Source organism: Heptranchias perlo, chromosome 18, assembly GCF_035084215.1.
Source record: "Heptranchias perlo isolate sHepPer1 chromosome 18, sHepPer1.hap1, whole genome shotgun sequence".
NCBI classification, from domain to species: Eukaryota; Metazoa; Chordata; class Chondrichthyes; order Hexanchiformes; family Hexanchidae; genus Heptranchias; species Heptranchias perlo.
In genome coordinates, this window is record NC_090342.1 from 20,153,864 (window position 1) to 20,173,373 (window position 19,510).

Genomic DNA, 19,510 nt, shown 5'->3' on the forward strand with positions numbered 1-19,510 from the left:
ACTCACAATGCTGGTGTTGTATACCTTCTAAAAAGGTCAGAATACGGCCATCATACAGAAGTTAACTGGTTCCACCAGCCCTTTCCCCTAACCAGTAAATGTTTATTTTAATGCTTTTAGTTAGCTAACAGTAATAATTTCCCACAGTGGTAAAAAAGAAAAATTGAAATCTGGAAAACTGAAAAAAAACATAAAATGCTGGAAATTCACAGCTGGTCCATCAGCATCTGGAAGCGAAAAAAATCTGCTGTGTACTTTCAACATTTTCTGTTTTTATGACTGAGTTAAATGTACGTTTGAAAGTGCAGAGTGATGTTAATAGCACTAAAAATACATTTGAGCCTTTGCTGCAGCTTCTTTCAGGCAGTAACTGGGCAGTAAAATTACTGACACTAAATATCTAATGCTACATTTTCAGAGAGATGCAGAAACTAAAAGAAATCTTACTAGTTAGTGTTACTAATATATTATACACACAGTGACATAATGTGGATTCATTGCCACAATTTCCCTTACAGTAAGTTCAGCTGGGCCATCAAATGAGTTAGAAAGCAGGGGAATTATCCAGTGGAAGAAAGCAAAATCAACCTGTATCACTCAAAGTGCCCCCCACCTATCTCCAGAACCCTGCAAACAAGGCACCTGTCACTCTCAGTCAGGGGATGGTGTACGGCATTCAGGGACTTAAAGACTTTTTTTTGAATGGGCATCAGAAAATGGTTTAAATGGTCTTACCATCTGGACAGTAACAACCATCTAGGCAGTGTAGGCTGCTTCCTAAGCACTCCTTTTCAAATGTGCAAGTAGGTGGGCAGCAACTAATACAGTCACGGTGAACAAAACTATCTTCACACTGATCAGCTGAAATATAGTAAAAAAAATCAGCACAAAGATTTTGATACAGCACAATTTTGAACCTTTAAAGAAAAACTGTCCTCATGTTTGGCAAATCTTTCTTCGTGTGCTTGCTAAAGTTAAATGCAATGACTTAAATTGTGCCAATGTGTATCGCTGCATTGCAAAAATGTCATCCTGTCATCTATGTGTGGCAGTATTGTAACTAAAACAAGGCACAGCTTTTCTGGTTATTCTCCTTTCTGTGTGAAGAGAGTCTCCCTTTATGAAATATTAATTAATCTTTATCAGAAAATAATAATAGGTTAATGCTCCAAGGCAGCTTGAGTGTCTATCTCAGGTATCAGTTTCACTCCATTCAAGTAATGGGGCAGAAGATAAGCTCCAAGTCTGGAGCGAAAAAGATTTATAACACTTCTACAATGGTACATCACTTTAAATGCTGCAATCAAGATTTATCCATTACCTTGGAAATTATTAAAGGTGCTGAGGCAAGAGTATCTCATAAAACTGATTCTGATTAACAAATTAACCTTTCAAAACAATGCACACAATTATATTTATGTCCTTCAAAATAAATCACCCTTATACCATTTCTGGGCCCAGACTCGGCATTGCGCACAAACTGAGAGGCCCAAAGATCGATGGAAATCGATCGTCAGATCTCATCAATGTACTTGGCGCAAGCTGCCAGTGCTAATTGTGCTTCCATAGGCAGCTCATCTGACCGAAGACATCAACGTGGAGCTGCCTGCCTCGCCGTAAGTCATGGGAGGGGGATTGGAGCGGGTTACACGGGGTCCCATGTGGAGTTCTGTGGAGTCGGTGGAGCACTCCTGCTCATCCTGGCTCCACAGGATGGGGTTTATTTTTGTCCGTTACGCTTCCGTGCAGCACCTTGGAGCATTAAAAGCACTATATAAATGCAAGTTATTGTTGTTTTAGGCAGGCCCAATGTTTTCCCAGCTCATCGCCGACTAATTTATTGATGGGATCCTTCAACAGGCAGTAGGCTCCTAATTTATATATTTGAGGGTCCTAATTCCTGTTTTAGGCATCCTAAAATAAGGCACCCACAAATTTAGCAGTGGGACCAAGCCCTGTGCATATTGGCCACAGGTAGTCCCACTGCTAAATTGGTATGCTTTGTGCTCCTTTTATGTCCGCTAGACTGTAGTGAAGGTTTATGCCAAATCGGCTCTCTTCCTTAGCTCTAAGTTTTTACAAGTTAGGTACACATTACCCAGAATGTTTCAGAATTCTCTGCTTTGTTCAATAGTTTATGGAACTGTAAGAGATCATACTATGTTAGTGCGCCTTAATGTTCAAAAGTAATGATACTAAAGACAATAAAAACAAAACCCACCACAAGCAGGAAAATCATCTCTCCAGTCCATTAAGGGATAGCCTGCATGAGAACATGCCCTGGCATACTCTGTTACCGCACGACAATGGGTTTCAGTGTCATCCATCCTGTTTCACAGAACATAAGCTTATTTACCACCTAACATTATTTTTATATTAATTTATCTAATGAATCTAATATTCACTGTGAAATGCAACTATCTTTCACTTATGAAACAGACACAATTTCTAATATTTTACTCAAAATACAATAAAAGATTCAGTTACGAATTTAGTACTTACATGCACAGATCATTAATACAACTGGCGACGTAGGAATTAGGCTGAACGTGTTCACGACAAATAAAGAAAGGAAAACCCACTAGAGCTTCACATTTTGCAATGATATCCTAAATTAAATTAAAAAGAGCAACATTAAATTAAAAAGAGCAACATTGAATAAACGCACTATGCATTTTTATTTAAAATAAATGTACAAAATTGATATATTAAGACTATAATTTCCATAGCACCTAGCATACAGAATATGTTGACAAGTTAATTTTCGTGGTCAGAACATAACTGATTATAAAATATAAAATAAATCAGCATGCATTACTAAAATTCTTCATTATGCTTTTTTCCTTGCATTATTTTTCTTCATAAAACTAACAAAATTCTCTTTTACATAATATGTGGAGTATTACTGTGTTAATTTGTGTCAGATTGGCTTAGTAAGCAGTACTCTCACCTAATGGGGAATAAGCTTAAAATTAGATCCGGACCATTAAGGAGTGAAATCAGGAATCACTTTTTCACACAAAGGGTAGTGGAAATCCAGAACTCTCTCTCACAAAAAGCTGTGGATGCTGGGTCAATTGAAATTTTCAATTTTGAGATTGATAAGATTTTTGTTAGATAAGGATATCAAGGGATATGGAGCAACAGCAGATAAATGTTGAGGTACAAATCAGCCATTATCAAATTGAATGGCAGAACAAGCTCAAAGGGCTGAATGGCTTTACCCATTTTCTATGTCAGAAAGCCATGTGTTTGAGCCCAACAGCAGGACTTAAGCCAATAAACCACAGAATCATAGAATCAAAGGGTCCATTCAGTCCATTGTGTCTCTGCCAGCTCTTTGCTAGAGCAATCCAAGACTAATCCCACTGCCCCACTCCGTCCCATAGTCCTAGATCTTCCTCTGCTTCAAATATTTATCTATTCTAAAAGATGCAGTGATCTCCTCCTCAGCTATCTCTTTGACAGAGCACTCCATGCTCCAACAACTCTGTGTAAATAAATTTGTATTAACCTCTGTCCGCACTCTCATTAATGACAATTTTAAATTGATGATACTTTGTCAATGACTCGGCAACCAGAAGGATTAGCCTTTCCCTATTCAACCTTTCAAAACCCATCAAATTTTAAAAAGCCTCTATTAAGTTTCCTCTTGGCCTTCTCTGCAACAGTGAATATAATCCCAGTATCTTGTGTCTCCTCATAACTGTAGCTTTCTATACCTAATATCACGCTACTGAATCTACGTTGTATGTTCTTTATGACTTTAATATCCTTTCTATAATAGGTGCCCAAAACTGCATACAGTATTCTAACTGTGGATTTGAGCCCACCATGGGACTTGAGCCCTAAACCATAGAATCATAGATATTTACAGCAAGGAGGCCATTCAGCCCATTATGTCTATGCTAGTTCATTGTCAGCCAGACTGGGGGATTGCTGCATTATCAGAGATGCCTTCCTATGGATGAGATTTTAAAATGAGATCAAATCCATCTGTTCAGATGGATGTTAAAGATCCCAAGGCATTACTCTTAGCCAACATTGCTTCCTCAACCAATACTACCAAAAAAGACACTGGATAACTGGTTATTTATCTCACAGCTGTTTGGAGCACATTGTTGGCACAGAATAGTTGCCATGTTTACTCACATAACAATAGTCACTACATTCCAAAAGTTGTGTGAAGTGTTTTAAGGCATTTCAATATGTTAAGGTGCCATATAAATGCAAGTATTATCATATAATATTTACTTTTATTCAAGATCATAATTTTAGAGGCCCTACAGATTTTCACCAACACAAAATTTAGAAGACACTAACATTAATAGTGGTTCCTTTGTCCCGACATGGACTAGGGAAATCGAGTGAAACAGATTCACATGGGGTATCAGCGGGAGACTGTGACATCCAACTGTTTCCAAAGACAGCAACGTCGTCAGTCAGAATGCCTGAAAAAATAATCAATCTACATTAGGTTAATTCAATCATTTTCAAACAGAGGGACCCTTGCAAATATTGATACACTCCCAGAACCCCACTCCTAATTTCTAGGAAGACAGTGTCTGATACCCAAAAACAAACAGTGCTATAATAGGAAAAAGCAATTGTATTAGTATATAGCATCAGAACCACTGTACTAATGAGTCAACAAACACTGAACATAAAAATGACCATTTTTGACACTGTGCTCATAGTACACTGAGCTTCAGATGGTCAGAAATCTGATGACCTGGTGAACCCCCTAGGATCTGTGGATCCCAGCTTGCAAACCTTTTGCCAGCACCTTTATAGTGTCTGAACGTGTAAAGCACTGCAATTATACAAACACACACAAAACCAAATAGCTTCAAAGAAATTAAGTAAAAACAAAATTTAATATTTATCTGAAGCTAGTTTTCCCACAGCCACTTTAACTATCCAAATGTTTAACTGAACTTTTTCCAACACCATACCAGAAGCACTGATTTGTACTTTCGTTTAATATTTTTCTATATTTATGCTTGTCAGGATAAAAAATGGCAATGCTAATGTATTAGACCTTTCTTCAATCCAAGGCCTTATCCGCCCTCGCAGGCAGGCATAAAAGATCACTGGCACTATTCAAAGAAGAGCAGGGGAGTTCTCCTGATGTCCTGACCAACATTTATCCCTCAACTAACATAACTAAAACAGATTATCTGGTCATTTATCTAATTGCCGTTTGTGGAACCTTGCTGTTCGCAAAATTGGCCGTCGCATTTCCCTACACTACAACAGTGACAACAATTTCAAATGTTCTTCATTGGCTATGAAGTGCTTTGGGACGTACCGATATTGTGAAAGGGGAAGCTAGATAAGCACCTGAGGGAGAAAGGAGTAGAAGGATATGCTGATAGGGTTAGATGAAGAGAGGTGGGAGGAGGCTTGTGTGCAGCATAAACACCGGCATGGACCAGTTCAGCTGAATGGCCCATTTCTGTGCTGTAGACTCTATATAATTCTATGTAATATAAATGCAAGTTCTTTATTTATTTCTCCTTCTGCATTCCTGTTGACAGCTTTCAAGTACTCACGTACTAAGCATTTATCTTAAGGACATGGTTCTAATGCACTGTGCCAACTAATCCATGTAACACTGCATTTTTTCAAGGCTTACAGAATCTGTGCATTTTTCCTTTCTGTTTTCTCTCTCCTCCCACATCTAGACCATTCTCCTCAATTGGTACAACCAGATGATCTGGCCCATGACATCTCCACACTCACCAATGAGAATCCCTACGTGGTCAGTTTTCGGTAAAATATTAAGATGCCTACGTGGCAAAGAAGCAGAATGCAAAATGGTTAGAAAGGGTTAATTAGTTAGTAACTGAGATTGATACAAGTGGCCTGGCCCTCCTGCTGGGCCATATGTTTGCGTAGTTAGCAGGCCTGCATTGTCTTATCAATGTAGAGTCTTTGATGTGAGTCAAGGACTGGTCTGAATGTCTCCATGTTTATGGCAGATCAATATAGGTAACGAGCTTAGCCAAAGTTGAAGGACATTCCAGGTTGCGAGATAAGGAACAGAAGGAACAGGGAAGAACATTCTAAGTTGGAAAGTGAGGAAGTTATCCCCTTTGATGTCTAACAGCAGCATGATCAGCACATGGACGATTTATGATTGGCCGGAAATAATGTAACCTCGCATGGCAACCTATGCCCGGCTTATGATTGGTGTTGACCCTCGTTAAGTATGTTCCAACCCTATTGATTTGTATAAAAACGTGTGGATTTCTGTATGTTTTTGTTCTTGCTCTGCCAGCATAGAGGGACTCTATCAGGAGTCCAAATCAATGCTGCAGACTAAGAACCCTGCTATTAAAGATGTGTTGGACTTTAAAATGTATTCGACTTCAGTTATTACTGAACCAGACTGAGGGGAAAGAATCCGGATCGTCACCTTCAATGTTACTCTTACTATTCAAGATGTGATAGTGGCTGTACATACCCTGGCTGCACACTTGTTTGTGATGGCAGACAAGACATGCTACTATATTTCTTCATTGCCACCATCAGCGACTGGAAAATCAGCAGCAGGCCAGTAATACTTCTGACCCACCATTTTCTCAACCAATACAGCCTCTTCATTGAAACCCCAGCAATAGCTCCCTCATGTTGCCATTCAGAGGCAGAGGAAAATATAAAACCTGCTGTCACAAAGAAATTGGGCTACTTCAATTCGTAATGTGAATTTAATACGGGAAAGTTATGCTTCAAGATTCCTTTTTCCCATTGTCATTCAGGCCAGATTGGTTATTGTAAAGCTCATTTTTCCATGGTTGAATTGGTAGATGCAATGTTAGAAAAAGCATTGGACCCACAATTGCAAATCCTCTACCCAACTCACATTCACAGCTGAGAATCTCCTTGGGAATGAATTTGCCTGTTTCGGCTGCATTGTCTGGGACAAGGAGGGAAAACTAGCTGGAGAGATTTTCTTTCTCAGGCAAGGAGATATTATTGATTCTGTTCATTGAGATCTCTTTGAGTTGGGTTAGTTTTGTAGGGGGAATTAACCGGGAAAAGTATCCCAAAATAGCATTTTGCATTTTTAATAATTTTGATCACCACCATCATCTACAGTAAATATGGTAACCCGAAGGAATTTGCTCTCTCTCCATAATGCTAGATGTGGTGTATCTACTCAAGAAATGTCTCCGTATTATGCCTGTTCTTTCATTTATTACAGTAGTAGATTGAGTGGCTTTCTTACAATTAAAGTTTAGTTAGTTACCTGAGACACGGGAAACATTCAAGAACTAGAAGTGGTATAGATAAGAGCCAGCATCAGAGGACAGAGAGAACTGAAGTATGAGGGAAGCTTCAAGAAACTGGGGCTCTTTAGCCTTGAATGATGGCAACAGAGAGGGACCTTTTAGAAATGAATCAGTAACTGAAAGGGCAAAATTTAAGATCAACACCAAAAGGAACAAAGGGAGAGGTTATGCAGAAATTTTTAGGGTATGGAATGCTCTACTGGCAACAGCAGAATCCTTAGACTTTTTTTTATTTGTTCATGGGATGTGGGTGTCACTGGTGAGGTCAGCATTTATTGCCCAGCCCTAATTGCCCTTGAGCAAGATTGTACTACTGAGTGGCTTGCTAGGCCATTTCAGAGGGCAATTAAGAATCAACTACATATGTTGTGGGTCTGTTGTCACATATAGGCCAGACCAGGTGAGGACAGCAGGTTTCCTTCCCTAGAGGACATTAGTGAACCAGCTGGGTTTTTACAACAATCTGGTAGCTTGATAGCTGGCATTACTGATACTAGTATTTTAATTCCAGATTTTATTTTAATTAATTGAATTTAAATTCCCCAGCTGTATATAGCAGGATTTGAACTCATAACTCTAGATTACTAGTCCAGTAACATAACCACTATGCTAGCGTATCCATTGTACTTGTAGAGGGACGTGGATAAATATTTGAAAAAAAAATAGCTCTTTGACAGTGCACAGGCAAAATGGACTGAATGGCCTCCATCTGTGCTGTAGTATTCTATGATTCTATGAGTATATAAAATACTACATGTTTAGAGAAAGTAAACCTTGAACACTATTTCAAGGTAACCCGTAAGAGTAGGTCAAGGAGATATTTCAAACAGGTGGAAGGCGAATTTAGGACTGCTGCTGAGAAAATGTCTTCATTTAATCAACACTCAATGAATTTCCAGAGCAGGTTGGATGGTGTGATTTTTGTGCAGATTTTTGATATACTAAAATATACTGGAAACAAAATATTTAATTCTGCTTAGATTTTACACAGGACAAAACAGCACCTTAAATGTGCAAAGTCATAACTTACTATAGAACCCACAAGCAACAAAAGGCATTTTAACACTTTCACATGAAATCATCCCATTCTAAAATATTTTCTCCTTTTAAAAAAAAATTCACTATTTTGTTATGAATATCAAAGTGAGGGATATCAATGTTGTGCAATGGAACTATCTTCACTTCTCGCATCTAAATTCAGAAGAGCATTCCGTACTACGCCTGTTTGAGATGTTCATTTCCACACTAGCCATGACCTCTCTGAGACTGACAGTATTGTGTCAATTAGCACAATTTTGTGATGTGGACTTGTGCCACTAAGAACTCAGTTGATATTGTCAAAACTCATTTCATTTAGAACAAGCATACGTTCTATGATCATTCAAACATAGGTCCCACTCAATGTGTTAGCCATTCCATGCTTCAATCTAGAGTTTTGATGTACTTATATGACCAATAGAACAGAACAACATTAAAAAAAATGTTTAATTATATATTAACAATGAATTAATAGTCAACTTGGTGTACTATCTTGCTCAACCACAGAGGTGTAGGATGCAGGCTTTCTCCTGTGATTTCCTCACATGTTAAGTTCTGAACCTTAGCCAAGCCATCGGGGTAGGCTCCACTTCCTCACTGGTAGGAAGTACTTATTTACTGTACTTAATACAAATACATTTTTTGTATAAATAAACACAAGGTGAAGAGGAAGGAGATAAATTAGAGCACAAGTCAATCCAATCTCACACATTTCCTAGCAGCTAGCTCAAGAGCACTAATAGGTTAGATGTTTATCTTCTGTCAGGAAACAGTGGGGATGTGGATAGTATCTTATAAAGAAGAGGGGAAATATAACTACCAAGAATTATTGAAGAATTACTTACTATAGCTTGCATTGAGATCATCAGACATATCTTCATTGTAATTACCACACAGACCACAGGGTTTGCCTTTATGCTCTTCTGTAAGCTTGATATAAACACCTGAGAATCCATCCCATGCCAAGGAAAATCCAAAAGTTGTTTTCACAAGAATGTAGTCGGCTAGCCTCTCGAAGAATGCATGCCTAACAGTCTGAGGCAATGGTAGTCTAAAAAAAAGTTTCAAAAAAATTTACAATGATTGTAAAGGATTTTAAACCTCTAATTATTTAGTTAAAATGATGTATAGGAACAACAATAACACGCAATATTTTAAAGTAATGATACAGTCTAGTTCGCTGAATTCTAAAGGTACATTAAATAAAAATGAAATATCAAATTTCCAACTTTTTACTAATGCCATAAAATTCACTGAATGATCCACTGAGTAACATACATTGAGTATTATAGCATTCTACTGCCACCTGACAACCTGCTAACATGACATATCAATGCCACATATATTATTCTTAAATCATTAAGGTTCAGTGCTGTTGCGTAGGAATGAATCATTTCTGACTGTCGACTAATTAAGAGCTACAACTCTTATAGTGACTAGTATATCTCCAGTGGTGTTGCTCATGTATAGTCTGGAGCACAGTTGGATCCTGAGAATCTGCAGGTCTTCCAGGATACTCGCAACATAAGGCCCCTAGGATTGCAGCAGAGGGCCTGCAAATTAGGCTGGGACCTGAATATGCCAGATCCCAGCCTCTACTCTTAGAATATTTACTCTTTAATGAGATATATCCTCTATAGACTCAATCCATTTCTGTGTAACAGGACAAAAGATAGCAGAATACTTCCATGGGAAATAGAGATAAATCTGCAAACATTGGGGCCAATTTTTGTGCCTTTCCCCTCCCTCCATCCTGAATTTGGACAGGAGTTCCCAGGGATGCCTATTGGAATTGGAGCTTCTGTCCACTCCAAACATGGTCCCGTACATGAGAGGAGACATGGCCAGAAGAGGGAGCTTCCAGGTTGAGAGTTTCCTTTTCCTCAGCCTAGGTTCCACTGGGCAGCTGGTACGCTGGAAAAAAGCAGGCATAACACCCTCCGAGCTAGCAGAGGTGGAGCACACCTAGGCGTTCAGGACTGGACCTTGGCCTGGACAGTCAAAGACTTCTGCCTACCACTGGGTCTGATCAGCCATGGCAAAATGTTGCAACAAGCTAGAACTGCCTCAGGCTCCACAAGATTATGCTTTGAACATTATTTCCAGTAGTAAGTTTTTCACCTTAGGCAGAATCCAAGATGGTGGACAAAAGGATTTTCAAAAATGTTTCTGGAGTAATTCAATTGGTTCCCTTTCTTTTTTAAATTGATACTTTTTGGTGACTGCATACTGGAATTTAATTGTTTTAATGTGTCCTTAGTAGCTTTCCATTGGAAGTTTATATACTTCAGATTTATTTATCGATTTTGATTCATATGTTCCTAAGCTGGTCAGTTGTTATTTGTTGCTGTTTTATTAATATCATTTGCAAGTGTAACACAGAAATTTGTGAATATACAAGTGTGATGTTTTAAAGTATGACATCTGAAAAGTGATGTGCAAAACAAACACCACACTTATTAATAATTGGGCCTAGTTATGTGCCATAGGAGCAATGTATGTCTGGCTTGGAACTAACAAGACATAGCATTGAGCTACAGAAGTTCCAAGTGTCAGGCAACATTACCACACTGGATCAGATAGGCTGTTCCACCTTTGCTGAAGCAAGTACTCAAATACAAACTTTAAAAATAAATTGAAACAAAGAAAACAAATACCAAATACAGAAACTGTACCACATATCACCTGACAAATACATATCACCTACCCACTGTAATTTGGTACTTGTTTCTCCTGGAATATTTACCCTTTAATGAGTATAATCCATTTCTGTGTAATAGGACCGAACATTAGCAGAAATCTTCAACGGGAAATAGAGGAAAATCTGCAAATGTTAGGCCAATTTTCAATTTTCCTGTCCCTCCTCACCACCACCCCCCCACCCTCCACATCGTGGCATTGGACTGGAGCAGTGCATCTAAGTGCACTGTGCCTCTCCGAGCCCAGGAGCACTGCTATTATATTCGCAGCAGCCTGAAGGTGCCAAGGTCCAAAGATCTGCAGGTAAGTAAAAATATAAATTAAGACTTACCTTGTGGACTCCTCTTCGACCTGCTGCGTAGCCCACTCAGGTCCTTCAGTCTGAAGGGAGGATCGCACCACAGGCTCACTGCCAAGGGTGCTCCACCGCTGCAAAAAGAGGTGGGAGGGCCAGGGACGCTTCCCTCCACTTTATTGGCATTTGCACAATTGGCCTCTGCCTATTGTATTGGCTCTCCGTCCCCCCCAGGGAATCCCCAGAAATCGCAGATAAAGATAATTGTAAACACCAAATACAATCTATAAGTAGTGAGGCAGAGGTTTGTGACACAAAGTGATCATAATGAGTGTTCTGCAATTTCACAAGTCATTTTACTACATATTTGTACAGCGGAAATCCCCTTCTCTCAGCAATGTTTTAATGAGAACTTTTATAGACAGTTCACCTGATTCCTCCTTTTGTGACTGAATGACCGAGAATAGTTATTTCCTCTTCATTTGGAAAAAACAAGCTTATAGATCTTGAACAAGAGTAGTGTGAAGAACTACACTCTTCACTGTTATGGACCTGAATATATAGAAATAACAACAAAGCAATGAGACCAAGACATCTGTGAGACAAGACATCTATACAGTAATTGCTCTGGTGAACTTAATTACACCATACCTCCACCATGTACTGAGGTTCTGTTGTCCTACAATCTTTTGCAAGAATATAAGAGCATTTTCCAGGAAAATAAAAATAGAGGCCATCAAAGGTTTCAAAATGGTATTGGCCCCATGATCTGCATATCCCTTCTCTATCCTCGCCAAGATTTGGAACTAAAGAAATAAAAATTGGAACATTTGGTTATATGTCTTTTTGCTGAGACTGAAAATCTTAATGTCTACTTTATGCAGCCTCTTATTGATTTTTTAGGGGGAGCAGTTTGCCTGAGCTCAAAGGGTTGATTCACATAAACTCATTAAATGTACAAGTATCAATAATTACATTACACAAATCATGTAACTTTACATGAACCAAATGTGGCTTCATTGTTATTGACACATAAAAGATTTTACTATTTTTCCTGAGTTTAGAAGAAAATGATAGGTACAGTACATAGATGTAACTTAATTACTATGGCAATGAATTATGAATTAAAGCAGCCTTCTAAGTTTTTTCCAAAGAATAGCAACAGTTCTAAAATATCCCCACAGTGTAGTTTGACACAGACCAGTCTGACAACGACTTCCATTGGCTTGACGTTCACTGCAGTCACATACAGCATCCTCACTGCAAAAGCCCCCATTGAGACAGTCCTGTGGACAATCACCTGGAAGTCCAAAGAATTATAAACTTTTGCAGAAATGGTCAAAAATAACATGAAATTTAAAAATTCAGTAGTTAAGATAAATGCCAAAACATCTCAATTGATTTCTAAAATGTTTTTTTCATTATATTTATTTTATAGCTTCAAAACATTCCAATTAAAATATATTTATAGCATGAACAATAATTTCTTTGACAACCATTGTTTTATTTCACATGTGCAAAATACACAATGGCATTGTAAGCTCACTTCAAAATGCTCAATGCCATTTAATCATAGAACCAGGGTTTGCATCAACCAAGTTTATGATCTCAGTTGTGTTTTCAAAAGAAGTTACCAAGCAAAGGCCAGGAACTTCTCTACAGAGAAAGAGAAAGAAAATTAGAGGATAAATTCCTCTTCCTCCCATAGCTGCTACAATGCACCACTCTTTCAGGAAGAGTCATTTTATCTGATTTTTTAAAACAAGGTTTAACACCTCACTGCAGTTATACTCCATGCCATCTCAAACCCAAAGAGTCTCCTCCAGGTGGTCTCACAGCATTCCCCTCCACGGTCAAGTCAGAACATGATTGGATTTATAATGCAACTTTAACACCACTACAAAGCATGTACCACTTCACTCCAACACTAAACTATCACCCTAAGCAACCCTCTTGTTTCATTTACACCCATGATTATTGTAAATTTTCTCATTATTTCATATGCACCCATGTTATCTGTAAATCATGTAAATTTCAAAACGGAAAGAGTGCCAGTTCCTCTTGTTGCTGTCTCTATTATAGATGTTCTTGCTGATTTGTATTTCAATTTGTTGATCTGACTGTTGTCTGTAAATGTCCTTTTATTTGCAGCTCTTTGAGGAGCAGTTATACTCTCACTTTTGCATTCCTGTCAAGTAGTTTCCCCTTTGCAGCAAAAGTTGCAGTATCAGTCTGGAGTCAGGTCCCAATCTAACTCACAAGTGTAATGGTATAAGACGCTCCTGGAAAGACCATCTAACTTGGACTTCACACCATGTGGAGTGTAACTCCAGCAGGGATATTTGGGTTTCAAATTTGCTCGGGCGGTTTATTGAAACGCCACCCGCACCCCCTACCCCCACCCCATGGACGCTTTACAAACTTAAGCAGATTTGTTTGTTTTTTTGAGTGTTCTGAAAAAGCTAACACTTGGTGATGGGTGCACATTATTCCAGTCTGCATTGTGACAAAATTGCAGTCAGATACACATCACTTTCTGCAGCTACCGTCCCCAGACCAGTAGAACAATCGAACTGCCTACGTGTCCCTATTGGTTTATTTGTACCTTTGAGAGCAGTCTGGAAGCATTGTGTTGTTTGTCATAGCACGGTAGTGCCTCTCGAGCCAAACTAATGCCTCTCATATGTACTTCTGACCCCACAACACTGTACAGATTTGCTTCATAAAAAGAAATACATTCGACGCTGATTTTATTCAAGATTATCGTTGTTTGGAAGAGGAATAAAAATGGAAACAACAACACCTTGCATTTGTATAGCACCTTTAACATAGTAAAATGTCCCAAGGCACTCACATGGAGCGTTATCAAACAAAATTTGACAAAACAGAAAGGCGAAAATGTCCTCTTCACTGCTGGAGGATTGAAGCCGCTGCTCATCGATCAACACGTGGGTCTCAGCTATGGATGCTGCTCACAACAAACGGTCTAACTAATCAGGGATCCTGGCCACTACCTGTGTCTGAGTATTAACTCTGGATCCACACGTTTGAAAGCGATGTATCTCAGAGTAACACCATGAACATTTTTGAAGAAAACACTTTGGTGATAATTAGTCTCAATCTATTAAAATCTGTGCAAATAAATCAGCACTTGAGACAATGGAACAAAATAACTTGATGTCCAGGTTTGCATTCATCAAAAGCAGATGATGATAGTCATGAAACTATCAATTGCTATCCCAATTCATGTATCATCAGGGTGTCAATAAGCATTGATGAGAAAATGATTCATAATATCTGTCATACCTTCAGAATAATGATATGTAGAATTGTAGGTTAAACTTCTATGTTGAGCATCAGCTGTGCTATAATCCTGTAAAGGATGTAAAAGAAACATTCTGTCACTCGAAGATCAATGCAGAATGCAATGTTGCATATGGAACATTTGGAGCAATAGTTTTTGCTTTAAAATGTAACCTATTTCGACTCTTAACAAAGGGCATGTGGTTTGCAAAATGTGTTCCCTTGCCAGTTACAAATATCAGTTCCAACATTCCCCACATGTTTATAAGGTATAACAGTGGCACCCAATTGCCACTATAAATACATGTTTAAAAACTCCTGATAAAGAAAGGTGGATAAGGTTCACACTAAATCTTCTGAAGTTACATGTCCTGTCCCTATAAATGCTGGAGGGCTCCACAGGTGAATTTGTGGTAGCAAATTAAAAATGGTCACCTCCATCAGGCTGCCTCCTGGTACTCCTGGACCTAGCCAGCAGCAGCACACTTCAGTGCATCACCTCTGTCCAGTCCAAAGGTGAGAGGGGAGGAAAAGAAAAATCTACCCAGAAAATTGCTGAATCTTCCAGAGGGAGGCATGATCCAGATCCCCCTAAAACAATTTGCTCCTTCAGTGCTTGCTACTACAGTTCAACAACAACAACAACTTGTATTTATATAGTTCTGACGAAGGGTCATCAACCTGAAACGTTAACTCTGTTTCTTTCTCCACAGATGCTGCCTGACTTGCTGAGTATGTCCAGCATTTTCTATTTTTATTGCATTTATGTAACACCTTTAACATTAGTAAAATGTCCCAAGGCGCTTCACTGGAGCATAATCAGACAACATAATTGATACTGAGCCAAAGAAGGAGATATTAGGACAGGTGACCAAAAGCTTGGTCAAAGAGGTAGGTTTTAAGGAGTGTCTTAAAGGAGAGAAAGGGGGATAAGCAGAGAAGTTTAGGGAGGGAAGTCCAGAGTTTAGGGCCGCCAATGGTGGGGCGAAGGAAGTCAGGATGCACAAGAAGTCAGAATTGGAGGAACACAGAGTTCTCGGAGGGTTATAGGGGTGGAGGAGGTTACAGAGATTGGATGGGGTAAGGCCATGGAGGGCTTTGAACACAAGGATGCGAATTTTAAAATCGAGGCATTCCCAGACTGGGAGCCAATGTAGGTCACCAAGCACTGGGGTGATGGGTGAATGGGACTTGAAACAAGTTAGGGGCAGCAGAGTTTTGGATGAGCTCAAGTTTATGGAGGGTGGAAGATGTGAGGCCAGCCAGGAGAGCATTGCAATAATTGAGCCTGGACAAAGCAAAAGCATGGATGAGGGTTTCAGCAGCAGAAGGTCTGAGGCAGGGGCAGAGGAGTGCGATATTACGGAGGTGGAAGTAAGCAGTTTACAATTCAGAAAGTAGTGGCCCACAGAGCAGTTCTTGCAGGAGTTTCCCAAACATTCTGAGTCAGCCCTAGCCATTAACACTAAAAGATACTGGCATGGATCTATCACCCTGAGGGCAATGTGCTGGTAAAAGATAGCCTGGTTTGCATGACATATGATGTCATGGTGCGTTTCACTTTCTGGGCTTTTGTACCCACTCCAGCTGTTATACTGAAACCAACATATCACTATATCAGCTTTAGACTACCTACCTGAGGTAGTCTGCTGGGTGCAGTCTGGCTGAGCCACTTCTGGGTTCAACAGTACTGTACTACTAATTTAGCACTAGCATGGCAATGGTGCCAAATTCATGTAATAACAACATTAATCATGTGAAATGTTGTATCCTATTGATTCCTCCTTGGTATTCTGTTCGATCATACCTAAAAATGCAGACTTTTAAAATGTTTTTTACATTTATTTTAAGTACATATTAAACATTTAGATAAAAGAAATGAACTTGCTTAATTTTCTTTACACTCAGACTAAAACTGGAAGTAGTAAAAGAGATCCTGAATGGTTTGATTTCTACCTGAAGAATTAAAATCTTTCATGTTCACAGTAGCAAAATCATTCCAAAGATTATCTACTATCTTTATCTAAAGCAGTGATATTTATAATTTTTGCAACTTAATGTGCTTTAAAAAATTATGTTCCAAGAATTATCACAATAGAGTTACTGACTTAATGTGTGTTCATATTGACGTTCTTATTCATTTTGCACTTTCTCCATTGCCTTTTTCAGACCTTTTAAGTCTCTTCCTGCAAACGTTAAGCCCTCCTGGTCAATGAGTGTATTGTAACTTTAGGAATTACTTTGGTGCTGGCATTTTATTGAATGAAGATGATATTTGACTTCAAAAGACATTTTCAAACTAGGAGAAAGTTAACAACCCAAACGTTATTGAAAATGTCTGAAATAAGTAGCAGCACTGAAGCTTAGCTTTAAAGGCGTTTTTGCTGCAAGCAACACAAAGAGTTCTTTGTAGAGTCGGTGTTGTTTTAGAGCGCACCTTCTACTACAGTATAGCATACCTCGACTGCTAGGAGATTCCGTTTCTGGCGAATTGCATTAAATCTGCTCCTGTGGGGAAAAAATAACGTCTTGTATAATCAAAGAGTAAACTGCCCTCCTTCTGCTCCATCAATTACATGAATACAATGTTAGAAATGAAGTGTCACCAGTCCTGTACTATGTGGTTCTACTTTTTTGCTTAAAGTTAAAGTTAACAGCATAAATTTGTATAATTTCTTTAAATAAAGGTACAAGTTACTTACGCTTTTAATTGGTTTTGCCCACGAGCCGAGGCTTCACAATAAGATCCTGCTAAAAAGACACAAAATACTTTATCAAGTCTCTTTCCGGCTTGTAAACTAAAACAGGTAGAATGGATGTAAAGATACTTATTGATTTTCATTAACTTAAGCAGAAACATTTACGAGAGCGCAAAGGTAACAATTTGCCCCAACAGCCGATAGAGGAGCAGAGCACAACTGATAGATGTACTTTTTGTTTTTATAAAGAGAATCTTTCTGTTGTATTTCCGCTATCGATTTAGTAGCCGTCAGTAACGCATATCATTTCTGATCTTTACTAGTTATGGGATTATATTGATCCTCAATGTTTTTTTTAACCTGTCAGCCTTTGCTTTGCGTTATAAAAGTAACTGAGAAACCGATGGGGGAATTTTCCAGATTTTGAATTCCTTATTTAGTACGCTTATATAATTTGAAATTAAATTAAATACCTTTTGTGTTGGCAACTATCTTTAACAAATCAAATAAAAACACATCGAATATCAGCCCAGGTACACATACATTTTAACGTAGGTCTCAAATAATTAAGTTCATCACCCTCACTTTTTCTTCAAATCTCTATTTTATTCAATATTGGACTAAATTTATTTTACTGTTAAATCTATAGATTCAAGCGTTCATCCTTACTAGTTTTGAAAGGTGTTGTGCAATAAGCACTGGCGTCGGTTCTTACCTTGAAATAACTGAAGAAGTGAATAAAACACCAATACACTCCAAGGTATCATTAATTTAAGTTTCCGAGCAATGTTCATCTCAATAGATCTCCGCTGTGAACCAAAAAGAGTAAAGGTTCGTTCTAAACAGATCGGAATTATAATGTCATTTTAGACAAAGTGGTTTACAAAATTTTACTTTTTCCTTGCTTCCAAATAAATGAGAGGGAAAAAGTATCAGTTACAATAAATGTTCCACTCCGTATGGCGACGCTTCGGTGCTCATAGAAACCCAAATTCATTAGCAATGTGTCCTAGAATGGAACAGAGTGGGTTTGTTACCGTGACGCAGCGTTAGGAACACCCTCCACGTGGATACACCCTGTAACTCATCGTAATGCCTTTGGTTTGCTAAATTACGCAAGCTATAAAAAAACTTGCTTTGTCACCACAGATATAAAATAAAGAAATGCGTTGTTCACAAATGAATGTACAAGTGGTCCATCGCGGACTCATAACCGCAACTCATGGTTATCATCAATTCTTCTTTATTCTTATTACCAGGCGGTAGAGTCCGAAAGTTTGCAGATCCTTTCAAATAAAAACAAATCACAACTACCGTGATCCGGCAATTACAATGTTGGAAACCAATGGATACTGTACCATGTTTATGCTGTCCAACGGACAGCAAGAGGTTTTACAGCCTGGTTAATCTAAGAAAGCAGAGCTCCTTATCAACGAGATATATGATGATTTCACTGGTGAAAAATTAACTGAAAAGCAAATCACCGTGGGGCCAAGATACACTCACCGTGTAGCATCGTTCGGTTATTCATAGAATCATAGAAAGTTACGACACAGAAGGAGGCCGTTCAGCCCACTGTGTCCGTGCCAGCCGAAAAAGAGTTATCTAGTTTAATCCCACTTTCCAGCACTTGGTCGGTAGCCCTGTAGGTTGCTGCACTTCAATGCACATCCAAGTACTTTTCAAATGAGTTGAAAGTTTCTGCCTCTACCACCCTTTCAGGCAGTGAGTTCCAGACCCCCACCACCCTCTGGGTGAAAAAATTTCTCCTCAGCTCCCCTCTATTCCTTCTACCAATTACTTTAAATCTATGCCCCCTGGTCACTGACCCCTCTGCTAAGGGAAATAGATCCTCCCTTTCCACTCTATCTAGGCCCCTCATAATTTAATGTACCTCAATTAAATCTCCCCCACAGCCTCCTTTGTTCCAAAGAAAGCAACCCCAGCCTATCCAATCTTTTATCATATCTAAAATTCTCCAGCCCTGGCAACATCCTCGTAAATCTCCTCTGTACCCTCTCTAGTGTAATCACATCTTTCCTGTAATGTGGTGACCAGAACTGTACACAGTGCTCAAGCTGTGGCCTAACCAATGTTTTATACAGTTCTAGCATGACCTCCCTGCTCTTATATTCTATGCCTTGGCTAATAAAGGAAAGTATCCCGTATGCCTTTTT

General features: G+C 38.8%; 1 protein-coding gene across 1 annotated transcript in view; it reads right to left on the bottom strand.

Annotated features, from left to right (window-relative positions):
* Positions 1-18,849, bottom strand: part of otogl (otogelin-like) — a 175,064-nt gene extending 156,215 nt beyond the window's left edge. Inside the window, exons 1-12 of the mRNA XM_068000003.1 lie at positions 18,840-18,849; positions 18,523-18,619; positions 17,094-17,142; positions 14,638-14,704; positions 12,533-12,631; positions 11,983-12,137; positions 11,762-11,883; positions 9,182-9,387; positions 4,324-4,451; positions 2,503-2,609; positions 2,222-2,328; positions 736-861 (exon numbers count right to left, since the gene is read on the bottom strand). Coding sequence (XP_067856104.1) covers positions 736-861; positions 2,222-2,328; positions 2,503-2,609; positions 4,324-4,451; positions 9,182-9,387; positions 11,762-11,883; positions 11,983-12,137; positions 12,533-12,631; positions 14,638-14,704; positions 17,094-17,142; positions 18,523-18,619; positions 18,840-18,849 — 1,273 coding nt within the window. The remainder of the gene's footprint in view (positions 1-735; positions 862-2,221; positions 2,329-2,502; positions 2,610-4,323; positions 4,452-9,181; positions 9,388-11,761; positions 11,884-11,982; positions 12,138-12,532; positions 12,632-14,637; positions 14,705-17,093; positions 17,143-18,522; positions 18,620-18,839) is intronic.
* Between the last annotated feature and the right edge of the window lie 661 nt (positions 18,850-19,510).